The sequence below is a fragment of the Euphorbia lathyris genome, chromosome 1, assembly GCF_963576675.1.
Source record: "Euphorbia lathyris chromosome 1, ddEupLath1.1, whole genome shotgun sequence".
NCBI lineage: Eukaryota > Viridiplantae > Streptophyta > Magnoliopsida > Malpighiales > Euphorbiaceae > Euphorbia > Euphorbia lathyris.
This window is the reverse complement of record NC_088910.1, coordinates 80,011,328-80,025,506: the sequence shown is the minus strand read 5'-3', so window position 1 is coordinate 80,025,506 and position 14,179 is coordinate 80,011,328. Positions and strand designations below refer to the sequence as shown.

Below are 14,179 nucleotides of genomic sequence, written 5' to 3'. Positions count from 1 at the left end.
ATAATGTGTTTCATCGCTCGAAAGAAAAGAGTTCCTCCTACACTAAAACAGTTCCAAGAAATTACTTTCATTGATAAAGTTGAAGGTTGTAGAATTAATTGCCCAAACCAGGCAGTCATCGAGCCTATTGGGTCTATGCAGTCCCAATCTGAACTCCTTTCATTGCTACACGGTTCGCTACAACCTCTAGTGCCCTCCTAGTATCATCAGCTTCACTCTTTTTATCCTTTGGCAGTACATGTCCTTCAGTACCCTTCAGTAGATCAGGTGGCCTTGTGTTACTTGTATTATCTAGACGACTCCTTTTGCCCCCAAACCTTGCTTGCTTCTGTTTCCTCTATGTCTTTCTCCGGGTCCCCTATATCAGATTGTAACACACCAAAGGGATTAGCAGTTGCCACTCTTTTGGTGTTTTTGGGTAACTCTAGCACTTTGCCCTGCTCCTTTTGTAGCCGAGAAAACTCCGTTCAATGGACCACTCGAATTTCTTGATAGTACTTTGATATCAGTGCCAAAGATTGATATATTTCTAGATGCTTTCTGCTTCCCACTGGAAGAATGTGGTATTTGAGTTGGTTCCATGTCAACTCCTACCAACTTCTTTCCTTTATTCACATACTTACTTCTTGCAACCATTCTCTAAGGTCCATACTCCATATTATTGTTTTCCCCTTCCCATGGCTGGTTGGTCGTTTTATCCCCTCATCCTGAAGCATCTAACGTTGCAACGCCCTTTCCTCACTAGCTGTTGGTGTATTTATGCTTTGACAAGATACAATGCTAGGCAAGATACAACTTGACTTCAAATGGCCATACTTACCACAATTAGTGCACGCTATATGCAATCCTTCATATTCAATTCTGTAGGAGATCCCGTTAACTTCAAATTCAGCAATTAGTGGCTTTAACAAATCCAATTCTACACATACCCGCATAAATCGTCCCCTCGATGCCTTAATCGTATTCTTATCTACCATGACAGCTTTTCCCAACGAGTTTGCAATTATGAGAATGCAATCCTCATTATAATATTGGATTGGCAAATCAGGAAACCTTGTCCAGACCATTGTAGAAGCAATTGTTGCTGTGGCAGCCACAAATTCATCCGACCATGCTCTTACCGTTAGGTAATGCCCCTGAATTATCCATGGTCCCTCCTGAATCACTCTGTTCCTATCCTCCATGCTATCAAACTTTGCAAGGTGGAATCCATACCCGATATCCATCAATTCGACATTACTCTTCGGCTTCCAAATCTCCAACGCTCTTTTTTGTAAAGCTATAAATCCAATACTTATATCCATCAGTTTCACAATCAGGGCATCTTGCCATGGTGTTCCCCACCTCCTCATCAATTCAGGGACAACAGTGAAACTATGTTTAAGAGGGTTAGCATAAGATACCTGAACAAGACCCATTGCCTGGAGATCTACGGGTTCTCAGTGTTCTTCGGTATGGTTTTTACCTAAAACAGTGTCTCGGTATGATGCTGGTTCGGCCGTATCCATGGATTCTGGCTCCTCACTTCCGCCGTCAGTCGGAGCCTTAGCGGCGACGTCGAACATCGTAGAGAGAGAACGTCGAACGAAAGAGGATATGTAAACCTAATCGTCCTTCACGTGAGGGAGAGAGAAAGTCGAGCAGCACTGTTCCTATTCCTGTATCAACAGGAAATCTTATTGGCATCCAAGGAATAATAATTTGAATTATAAAGGAATTTGAATAATTCTAGATAAGTTAATTAAGGGCAATAAAATATCTAGTGAATTCAATTATGAATCTTTATTTTGGAAAGAAATGAGGTAGAAAGAATTGTTTAATTTGATAATGTAAAAAAAAAAAAAAAGATGTTAATGAATACTCCCTCCATTCTCAAATAAGTGTCGTTTTAGAGTTTTTCACACAAATTAAGAAACACAATTAATAAATACTTAAATTAATAAATTTACATGGATTAATTAAATAAAAATTCTTTCTCCTATAATGGTTGGAGAAAAAACTTTAAAAGCTTAAAAAGCACATAAATCAAGACAAAATTTAAATGTTTAGACCAAAAAACTATACTAAATTTTATTGAAAAACGAAAACGACACTTAAAAAAGAAAAAAATAATTATCTAAAACGACATTTATTTGAGAATGGAGGGAGTATATAATTTGAAACCAAGGTCAAATATAAGTATGGTATTTGTAATTGTTTATGGTATGGAAGTGATATGATCTATATAGAGACAAGGACATTTAAAGAAAGGGGTTAGTTCCCAATATAATTAAGAAGAGTAAGAGATCCAATTAAGATAATATTGTTTGATGAAGCATAGGGTTTTGGAAACCCTAGGTAGGTAATTAAAAAAGAGTCAATGATCTGTATTATTTAAAATAATAATAAAAAAAAAGATGGTCATGTGACATAATAAAACCCAAAGGGCATGAATATGAAAATGAAGATGAGAGGAGACAAAGGTTGTTGAAAGATTAGAAGGGAATATTTGGGAGAGTATGAAAAAGAGGAATTAGAAGAAGGGTAATGTTGAAATTAGGGTTTACGATATGTACACATGAATGAAAACAAAAAACCCTTTGTGGGTCTCTCTCTCTCTCTCTCACTCACCAAGGTCAATGCCTCTATCCACATTTTTTATTTATTTATAATAAACTAGTATATAGTATTAATCTCCTGAGAATTTTATTTATTTATTTATAAAATCCTACATGTACATGTACTTTAGAGACTAATTTATTTAAAAAAAAATATATATACAAGGGCGAAGAGGGTGGGGGAAAAAGAATCAAGTGTTTCTCTCTCTATATTATATCCCGTCGTCTCCGGAGAAAGAAAATAAAATAAAAAAGAAATTGTAAGTTTTGACCAGAGAGAGATAGACCTTGTGTTCTTCTACTTCTTGTGTCATTTTCCAAGATATACTCTCGAGGTGCACCTCTCTTTCTTTCTATGCACTTTCTCTATTTTTCTTTTTCTTATTATTATTATTATTTTCATAGCTTAGCTTGACAACACACATGCCTTCTCTTTTTTTTTTTTTTTCTTCTCTCTCTCTTAAATCTCTTTCTCTATCCAACTTTCACTCACTCTCTCTTTCTTGAGCATGTTTGTTTGTTGAAGAAGATTCATGACCCTTTAGCTCTCTTTTGCCTACCTAGCTACTTCAACATCACCTCCTTCCTTTCTTCTTTCTTCACCTCTTTCCAATTTTATATTATTATCTTTGATTCCTATATCAAGAATCAAGGTTCAAGAACCAAATCTCATAAGGAGAAGAAGAAGAAAGGGAAACAAACAAACAAAGAAAGAAGTTGCACTTGCTTTTTTCCCCATTCTTGTCACCAAGAAGAGAAGGCAACTATTTTGATATAAAGAAAGAGAAAAATGCCCTTGGAAGGGGTTTTCATTGAACCCTCTTCAAACCCACTTCCTGATCTCTCTTTACACATTAGTCCTCCTAATACTTGTCCTTCTCCTTCTTCTTCTTCCTCTACTTGTTCTTCTTCTGCTGCCTGTAATACCACAACCTTCAATCTTTTCACTATGAGGACAGATTCTCAAGCTTATACCGAGCTTTCTCTAGCACCAACAAATTCACTTGATGATCAAACAACAAGGACAAGGAATTTCACTGCTCAGCAACACCCTTACCAAAATCATCATCACTTAAATCATATAAATCATGGGGTTTCATTACTTGATGTATCAGACACTTTAAGGCCGATTAAGGGAATCCCAGTTTATCACAACCGTTCATTTCCATTTATACCAACATCAGACCAGCAATCAATTAGGGAAAACATGAATAAAGATCCAAAGATGTGCTTCTACCCAATGCCTTATCCTTCTTCTACATCTGTTTCTCACACATCTTCTTCTTCCCCTTACTATTTCGGCGGTGGAGGTGGAGGGGGATTAGATCCATTATCTCTGATTAACTCAGCAGCCGGGCCTAATCAAACTCTTCCTGCTTACAATCGATTAGCTCAAGCTACAAGGTTTAATGGGATTCCAATGGATGCATTCAAATCTCACCAACTGCACCATCATCATCATCAATATGGAGTCGGATCCGGCGAGGCCTCTCACGGATTAATTAGATCAAGATTTCTGCCAAAACTTCCGACAAAGAGAAGCATGAGAGCTCCGAGAATGAGATGGACAAGCACTCTTCATGCTCGATTTGTTCATGCCGTCGAGCTTCTTGGCGGCCATGAAAGTAATTATGATTTAATTAGCTTGTTTTTTTTTTATAATTTGTTAATTACATTAATGTTGTTGTGGGATGAAAGAAAAAAAGGATTAAATCTTTGAAAATGGGTTGGTGTAGGAGCAACTCCAAAGTCAGTCCTAGAGCTGATGGATGTAAAAGATCTCACATTAGCACATGTGAAAAGCCATTTACAGGTAGAGCACAAAGGAAACAATTTCTCTCTCTATCTCTATCTTGTTTCTTAATTCCGGATAATTTCTTCTTGTTCTTGTTCTTGTTGTTGTTTGTGTCTGAAATGTCAAAGGCAGTGTATCCCACCGGCACAGTAGCCGAAGAAGGCAGTGAGTGAATGAATGAATGTAAGAGAAGAAAGAAAATATATTCATTTATTATATATTTGAGTCTGAAAGTTCTGAAACGTCTCAGGCAGACAAGCTTCTGCTTTTGAAAAAAAAGAAAGAGAAGAGAAGAGAGAGAAGAATGAAAGCAGACAAAAGTAGTCATCATTTCTCAATAATAAACATCTCATTACTACCTTATCAAACATCAACCTCGTGATTAATGATGAAACCAAGACAAGCCCAGAAGCCCACGGAGTCGGAGAGAAGAAGATCTCATAAATCTTTTTTTTTTCTTTATACATTTTGATTCAGTGGCTAATTAATTTTAATTTGGTAAATTTGGAAATTAATTGGAGTTTATGTAGTGAATGTATTAAGCTAAATGACTGTGCAGATGTATAGAACTGTGAAGACCACTGACAAGCCTGCAGCCTCTTCAGGTAATTCGTATTGCTTCGTCTTCATTTTTAAATTTAATTTATTATTGTTTTTAAGCTTTCTCTCTCTTCTCTCTTCTGAGTATTTTACTGCTCCCATTTAGAAAATTCTTCTCTTAATCCCATATACTTATACTAAACCCTATTATGGATAAAAGACACTCTCCCACTTTGTCTCATTCACATTCATACATATATGCATGTGGATACATACATACATACATGTAATAAATATAAATATAATAATAAAATCAGATATGATATGATGATGTTTTAGGATTTGACTTTTTTCTGTGATGATGTATAAATATATTTGGTTGCAGGCCAATCAGATGGATCTGGGGAAGAAGATATGTCTCCAAGCGCCGGTGGAAACGTACGCCGATTTTCCGATCAGAGAGGAGCTTCTGATGGGTCCACGTCGGTGCAACAAGATATGGATTACCCTTCTTCTTCTTCTGCTACCACCCTTTGGAGCAATTCTTCAAGGTACCTATTTCCTCTTTCTTTTTAAGAATAATGTCAGCTTTTGCTTTTCAGTTCAGTGTTTTCATTTCTTCTTCTTTTTCTTTTATGACTTTCTTGTTTTCCAAGATTTTTGGTTTTTAATAATTAACAAAACAAAAGCAACTAAGTGCGATCAAAACATTCGTTAATTAGGATTAGAGAAAGCAATAAGCAACTACAGATACTCCTACACTTTTTTTTTTTTTTTTCCGTTAGAAATTCATATCATATATATTTATTAAACTTTTTTGTTCTTATTCCTTGCACAAGAACATTTAGAATATAATTATAAATGAACAAAAGACTAGTTCCTTGGACTTAAGTGCTCTTCTTTTCCAAAGTTCAAATTAAATATGCTATGCTACTCCATTTCTGAATATATACTATATGGCTTCCTTTAATGCTCTTAATTCATATTCCTTCTGTTTGGTTCTTGCTTTTCCGTAGTTTTGCTACATCTTATTAGAGATAGAGAGATAAATCTGATTAAGTAATCTCTCAAATCGAAACTCAACTTGAGAAGATAACAATCCGATAGATGAAAACTGAAACACTGAAATGTCGGTCTCCTATGGATATTTGGCTGCAAAGTAGCAAAAAGAGATTTAGCAAGAGGAACCTTGGTACCCAAGTAATCTTAAGTTTTTCTTTCTATAGTAGAGATGAAGAATACAATCGCTCTTGGATAAATAAATAGAAAATTCGAATTTTGAAAACTAATGAAATAGTCATCAAAATTGGCTTATCCTTTGTATTCTATCTTGATAAAGATAATAAAAACTATTTTCAGATTTTAAGTTCTTGAGTTGGGTGATTATCTTATAGTCTTGCATTAGATTTGATATGTAATTACTCATATTTGTCCTACTTACTGTATGTTTCTATTTTTTCTTATAACAAAATATATATGTTCATAAGACATAACATTTCTAGTATATGCAATCCATTTGGAAACTAGTATTAGAATAACACAAACGACTCAATTAGGATGTATGAATTCATCAGCTGCAGAAGTTGCATTCATTATATAAAAATGAGATCATGTTCTTTAATTTGTTTATCATATTCTTCCTAGTATGCTATATTAAGTGGTAATTACCTTTTCCTTCCTTACATATTCTTCCTGGTATGCTAGATTTTAGTATTGCTTATATGTTACCTACGAGAAATGAAGAAAGTGCAGTTGCTAAAACTTAATAATAAAAGCTTGTACCTTAACTTTCTACTTAGGCTTTTAGTTAAGGCCTATGAATAGCTTTTATCAACTTAACATTTTAGTTCAATTGAGTCACTAACATGGTAACCGAGCTTATAGACCAAATGATCAAGGCTTGGAATCCTAAACCTCATTTATTGATCAATTTAACACATGGCCGGATGGGCATGTATTTTACACGCTCCAAACCCAACGACATTCGCGAGAGGATGTGTGTCAGAGATAATAATAAAAATTATTCTTGGGCATACACTTTTAGTTCAAGTGGTTCCTTGACATGGTATCGCAACCTCTTAGAAAGTGATCGAGGGTTCGAATCCATGTAATCCCATTCGTATACGAGGATGTGTCATAGATTAATATAAACTTAAACTTTTAGTTGAATTGGTTTCATGACAAATCTATCATTAATTTTCTCATATTAATCTTTAGAATGGAAAATATGCAAATTTTATCAAGGAAGTTGTCATGCAACGAACATGAGCAAATCCTAAATGTTTTTAACATATATAGTGTTAAGATTAATCAAACTTCACATACTTTTCCTAATTAATCTTATTGGTGTTTGCTAGTCTCCTTTGTTCGGGAGAGCTTGTAATAAGCTCTTTTTCTTATATATAAATTTCTTATATTCTTCAAATATGAATTGCACTAGAAGGCAATAACAAATAATCATTTTGATGAACTCAAATGTTTTTTTCCCCATGAAAATGGAAAAAGAAGAAGAAGAGAATCTTAATGTAACTAGCTAAATGAAATATATGTTTTTGATATGTTTCAACTTTCAAGTTATACTTGTTTTTCTATTACATAACTTCACAAAAACTAGTTAGGGAGGTCACCTCATGGGTATTCGAGAGCATCTCCAACATTCTCTTAGTCTCTCCAAATCACTAAGAGTCTTCATCATTTCTATGAGAGTCTCTCTCAACTCCTAGCATCTCCTTATTTCTTATTAATAATTTATTATTGGAAAGTCTCTCCTCTCACTATTGATAAATATAACAATAATTAATAATTTTGTTGATAAAATAATAAATAAGAAGTGAAGATGAGAAGTATTGTTGGAGATGATATGTATTAGTTACTTTTAAATCACTAAAAGTCAGATTATTTATATTATTTTTAGAGAATGGATTAAGTATCTCTTGGAGATACTAAGCATTTAACCCAATTCAAGCTAATACTTAAGGCTAAATAAAAGTATTATTATCTTTGATACATTCCGACATACAATGATACAAATATCTATTGGAAGTTGAGATTGAAACGTGCACAACACATATTCACTCTAGAATGTGTTGCCATTTTTTATAAATAGTGTTGCAAGGATTTGAATTCTCAAATATAATATCAATAAATCATTTAACACAAAAGGGTAAATTGATAGGTAGGAACTATTTATTATCTTTGACACTTTGAAGTGACTAATCACATCAAAACAAATTAAGCTAAACTTTGTAGAAAAGGATTGTATGTATAATTCTTAATTGAAAAACTATATAGTTTCTTAAATATCTGAAGCAATTATCCTCGTTTTAGTTACATTTTGAGTTAGATATTTATATATGTATGATATTAGAGTCATGGTATTTAATATTGGATTGTCCATTGATATTTACTTCAAGCCTCAAATAATTTAGAGGTGAGGGACATGTAAAATCTTTTCCTTTATTTTTTAGCTGAGTTGAATTATGATTTATATATATATATATATATATATATATATATATGGAAGAATTCAATGTAGAGGGCGAGCCTTGGCGCAACGGTAAACGTTGTTGTCGTGTGACCAAGAGGTCACAGATTCGAGTCTTAGGAGCGGCCTCTTGACAAATAAATTGACAGGGGAAGGCTTGCCCCGGTACACCCTTGTGGTGCGACCGAAGTAGCGTAAATATTAATTGGATGAAAAAAGGGTATAGAATCCGACATGCATTGTTGAAGTAGATAAAGACAAACATAGTCTTAAAAGGAGGAATGATAATTAAGAGATGGATGACAAAATATAGGAATTGGGTGAAAAGAGTGAACATCATACATAGGAAATGGTGCTAAGGAAATTAGTAATGGTTTGGGAAGCTTCCGAATGAGAAGATACTAGAGATGTCTTATTCTCAAATGCATGTTTTGGTAGATTAGGTGGTGATGTCCATCCACTGTTACATAATTTAGAAAATCAAATCTTACTTTCTCTTCTTTCTTGTTTTTTTTAATAATATAGGAATTCTGCCAAACTTTATACAGGTTGGCACAAATATGATACATTGCTTCATATTTGTTCACACTTGAAATTTATTAACTTTTTTTCAAAATTATTATGTTAGATATTTCATTCTTCAACTCTAACATGTTTATCTGTATTTTCTTATATAAACTAAAGAAATGTTAAAAAAAAAACTTTCGCCTTTTCTGTGAATATTTTTTATGGTAACATGGTATATATGGTTGTCAAATTTTGTTACAACAACAACAAAGCCTTAGTCCCGAAATGATTCGGGATCGGCTAACATGAACCGTCATACGAAACCATGAAATCAAGTCGTATCAGCGATATAAATTCTCTCCACTCCGTCCAATTCATTATCATATTTTCCTCAATCCCCAATAAACTCATATCACTCTCAATTACTCTCTTCCAACATACGTAACTCCGTCACCGACATCTTATGAATGTGACAGTGTTTCACTGCCCAACATTCCATACCATATAATAATGTAGGTCTAATTATCGTGCAGTAGAATTTTCCCTTCAATCTATTAGGCATGCCGAGATCGCAAAGGAAACTCGTAACACTCTTCCACTTCAACCAACCAGATTTAATCCTATGAGCAACATCTCCATCCTTTTGAGTAATAGACTCTAAATAATGAAAGCAACTTGAGCTCCCTCTCATCCAAGGTGATTGTCCATGCCTCTCTACTTCTGTCGCCGCTAAACTTACACTCCAAATATTTCGTCTTACTTCTGTTCCACTGAAAGCCTCTAGATTTCAAAATTTGTCTCCATAATTCCAACTTACTCTCTGTGCCTTCTTTCGTCTCATCAATCAACATAATATCATCTGCAAACAACATGCATCATGGTATACCGTCTTGAAATGAACTCATTAATTCGTCCATAACAACGGCAAAAAAGGAATGAGCTAAGTGCAGACCCTTGATGCACTCCAATCGGAATAGGAAACTCTTTAGTCTTCCCAACACATGTATACATGCTCGTGCACGCTTTCTTATACATGTCTTTTATGATGTCAATGTATTTGCACGTAATCTCTTTCCTTATGAAAGCCCACCAAAGTAATTCCCTTGTTATATGCTTTCTCCAAGTCAATGAAAACCATAGACAAATCTTTCGTCGTATTCCGATAGTGCTCCATTAATTGTCTCATTAGATGAATGACCTCCATAGTTGATCTTCCTAGCATAAAGCCAAATTCTTTTTTCGAGATCTTCACACTTCTCCTTAGCCTTTGTTTGATCATTTGCTGCCAAAGTTTCATAGTATTACTCATTGGTTTGATTCCCCGATAGTTGGCACAATCTTGAACATCGCCTTTGTTTTTATACAAATGGATTATGGTACTTTTCCTCTATTATGATGGCAGCTTATTGTTTCTCCAAATTTTGTTCAAGAAAGTTGTCAACCCTTCGATTTCTCTCTTTCCCAAACATCTCCAAATCTTAATAGGGATGCCATCAGATCCTATTGCTTTCTTCAATCTCATCTTTTTTAATGTCATTTTGACTTTATCCTTTTGAATTCTCCACATGCATTCATGATTTACCATATAGTGAGAGAGACTTATATCTCCAACTCCTTATGTGCGATCTTCACTAGATCAATTAATTCACTGCAGAAAAAATCTCTTACGCCACATCATTAACTTCAATAGACCAAAAGTCCCGTCAAACTTCGACAATATCATTATTTATTTATTTATATCAAAAACCACATGTATCATTTTATCACACAATAAACTTTGTAACCTTTAATGTCTCAAGCTACGAAATCACATTTTTTTTTTCTTTTGAGGTTCCCTATAAATTAGTAGGTATTGTCATGAAATAATTTTATAAAAAAAGTCAAGGCTAAATGTGTTATGGGTTTGGAGAGGGTTTAGAATATAAATACATTTTGCTAAATTTCATCAAAACAGAATTGTTAGAATTCAAATACTCAACCAACCACTTAATCTAAGATGTTCTAACAGTATATTAATCAACCATTTGATCCAAATGGTTTAAGAGAATTAAAGTATTAGTTTAGTTGTCTTAATTAAGAAAGGGTAAATTTATACAACCCTTGGTAAAGGATTACAGAGATATGAAATCTTATAGCAACAGTTGAAAACAGTTAAAACGTATCGTTATCCTATCGTATTTGATCATGAATAGTTGATTTTATTACAACTATTTCACATGCTGCTGCTGCTATTTATTGGTGATGATCCAACACTAGCTTGTTTTATATAGTTTTATACATATATTATCATACCAATACTAGTTCAGAATGGAGTGATCTAGGCATTTATTTATATAATAGGATAGGAGAGTCTTGTATTGAATATTATTAATATTTGCATCACCCTTCAAATTTATTTAAGATTGTTAGATAACCCATATTACTTAATTAGAGGGCTATACAACATCTTATTATGAATCAAGGCTGGTCCTTTAGGGTGAGTTAGACATTTGATTACCATATTTTTGATAAGAAAAATCAAAGGTAGAAACAAGTTATGCATATAGGGTTGGGATTTGAGAGGTGTAGACATAGGAATTGATTAGTTAATTAGTTGTTGAAATTGTTATATATTCCTCCTTAATGAGTTGCAGATTAATTCCTAATCTTTCACTTGAATTGGGAGGGAATTCATAAACAAAGTATCTGACGTTCTATCGATTTCAGTTAATATTATTGTTTAAAGGATCTGCAGTGGCATGCTTCTTAATGAATGTATATTTAAAAATGTAAATGAATGGCAGTGGTATACGTGGAGAAGGGTGGCAGCTAACAAATAGGAATGAGAGAGAAGCAGCATTCCATAGTCAGGTGTGATTCTAAGATAATAAAATTCCATCTTTAAGTGTCTGTTTTTATGTGTCTGTCTGATATGATATGCAAAATGGGTAGCAGGAATGCCGGTTGAAAGAGTACGTAGAATGCAAGAAGCCGAGCCTGGAGTTCACATTAGGGAGACCAGACTGGCAAGGAAATCAACATACTTAACTAATTACATCTTTCTTTGTGAGTTTTACTTTACTATTTCGAAGCCCTATAGATATATATACATTATACATAAAGAAGAAGAAGATTCTTCACATATATAATATATGATGTTCAAGGGTATTACTTTCCATATTACTCCTTCATTTACCATTTTATTTATTTCAAATAAATTCATGTTTCCAACCATTTCCAACCTTCTTAGCTTTTCTCTTTTCTAGAAAAATAATAAAAATAAGAATTATGTCAATCATTCTACTTAATATAGAATATTGACCAAAATGCATTTAACTCTCTCGTTTGTTGATTATATTTTTGGGTTAATTACGCTCATTTTGCTCTAAGTATTAGGAATGGAATACTAACGCTACGACACTAATTTATTAATATCAAAATTATCCAACTTTACATCTGATTTCTCATATAGTCATTTTGATAATAACAATCAATGAAAATGACACTTGGAGAACACGTAACCCAAAATTTGCACCTAAATTAAAAAATATATACAGTTTGGTCTTACTAGATTCGATTGATGTGAGAATTCTAAATGTATTGGATAAATGATATTGACTGGGTTGGGTTTGGTAGTCCAGCTCGTTAGAGTTGGGCAACAAATTTTTGTCATCTTACACTCTGAAATTAATCCTTCAGCGTGTCACACGCTAACAAATTAAAAATGCTCAGTTCAGCCTAAAAAAGTAGATATTTTTATATTTTATAAGTCCAACACAAATTTTGTAGAATACACAACTTTAATCTCTTATATTTAGTTATAATTTTTGTATAATTTTCGCATATTCAAATTTAATTCAAAAAATAATCTACATACATGAGTCTCAAGAATAAATAATTGATTTTGAACCCAATTTTTTTTTTCAAATGATTTAAAAAATAAAGAGTGCATAAAAAGCAATTAATATTATAACATAGTTATTTTTAGAAAATCCATTTCAAATAATAAAAGTTTTATAAAAAAAAAAGTTTCATGAAATTTGAACCAATAACCTCTTATGCTAGAACACCGTTTTTAAACAAGTTCAACTATTTTAAAATATTGAAGTAATACTATAAATACACAAATATAAATCAAAATTATTAGGGGAGGGACTGCCAAGACTAAAATCACTTCAATCTAGGGGTGGAGTCGGCAACCAAAAGAGAGATGGGGGAGCCCCCTGACCTCTGGGCTAGATCACTGTTTGGTATCATGTTTTTTTTAGTCATGTATAAAAATATGGCTTATGTGTTTATGTGTCGTCTATATGGAATTTTCTTTTTTTTTTTGAACTCAAGAATCAGAAATCTCATATATAACAATAAGATCCGCATCCTCAAACATAGTGTTTGACAACCATTTCAGAATTTCGGAAGGAATAGGCATGCCTAGCTACCAAATGTGCAGCCCTATTCGCTAAACGAGGAGTAAATGATAAATTAAAATCGAGATTGGATCCTAGAATGAATCGACAGTCATGAATAAGAGAACCAAACTCCGAGGTATCTTTTTTGCTTGACAGCATCGCATCCACAGCTACTTTCGCATCAGACTCAAATTCAACATGTGTGTAATGCGAAGCCATCAATCAAATCATACTTGTTCTTAGTGCTAATGCCTCGACCACTCGAGGTTCCCTGTACCCTGCAACACAGCTGCTGCTACAGAATAAAAAGGTTCCTATTGCATCCCTAACCACCGCTCCCATCCCACAACTCCCCTCCTCCATGAATAACGCTCCATCAACATTACACGTCCCCGCTGAGTGAGAGTCCACATCATATATATAAAAAATTGTTTTCGAATGCAGATGTAATGAACAATGTTCAAAATTGACTTTTGTAATAATGTAATGTTATGTACTTAATGTGATAAAATAAAAGATCATAGACTTGATCCATCAAAATTAGAATGATTATGAGCCTTAAAATGGTTTTTACCTTTTAAAACTGATCCTAGTTTTAATCCAATGCTTTTATAATTGTTGAATATTACAATTTGGATAGATATAAAGATAATGTGTTATTTATGTTACATAGATGAGATTGAGACAACTGTGTTCCATTAATGCTGCCTAGCGGAATTAAATTTAAAATTAATATGGTATCATAACCTCCTAGTTTAATGGTAAGTTATCCATTACTGGGATATCTATGATACGGAATTCTTCAAACTTGGCTTGTGTTAAGTATTTTACCAAATTAGTTAGTTATATTACAAGTATGAAGTATATG

At 33.4% G+C, this 14,179-nt stretch overlaps 1 protein-coding gene across 2 annotated transcripts; it reads left to right on the top strand.

Moving 5' to 3' along the window:
* Positions 1-2,868: 2,868 nt before the first annotated feature.
* LOC136203056 (transcription repressor KAN1) lies at positions 2,869-13,849 on the top strand. 2 transcript variants are annotated; one of them, XM_065994107.1, is made up of 7 exons: positions 2,869-4,222; positions 4,334-4,410; positions 4,952-4,997; positions 5,318-5,483; positions 11,707-11,773; positions 11,858-11,968; positions 13,311-13,849. In XM_065994107.1, the coding sequence occupies exons 1-6, from the start codon at positions 3,388-3,390 to the stop codon at positions 11,948-11,950; spliced, it is 1,284 nt and encodes a 427-aa protein (XP_065850179.1). In that variant the 5' UTR covers positions 2,869-3,387; the 3' UTR covers positions 11,951-11,968; positions 13,311-13,849. The 2 variants fall into 2 exon arrangements, with proteins under 2 accessions (XP_065850179.1, XP_065850170.1); XM_065994098.1 differs by lacking the exon at positions 13,311-13,849 and having other exon boundaries at positions 2,870-4,222; positions 11,858-12,078.
* Positions 13,850-14,179: the final 330 nt, after the last annotated feature.

Bases quoted from the DNA above. Each gene is read 5' to 3' on its own strand.
- LOC136203056 (XM_065994107.1), top strand. From the start codon at position 3,388: ATGCCCTTGGAAGGGGTTTTCATTGAACCCTCTTCAAACCCACTTCCT. The intron at 4,998-5,317 runs GTAATTCGTATT...ATTTGGTTGCAG, and splicing joins CAAGCCTGCAGCCTCTTCAG to GCCAATCAGATGGATCTGGG. The intron at 5,484-11,706 runs GTACCTATTTCC...AATGAATGGCAG, and splicing joins CTTTGGAGCAATTCTTCAAG to TGGTATACGTGGAGAAGGGT.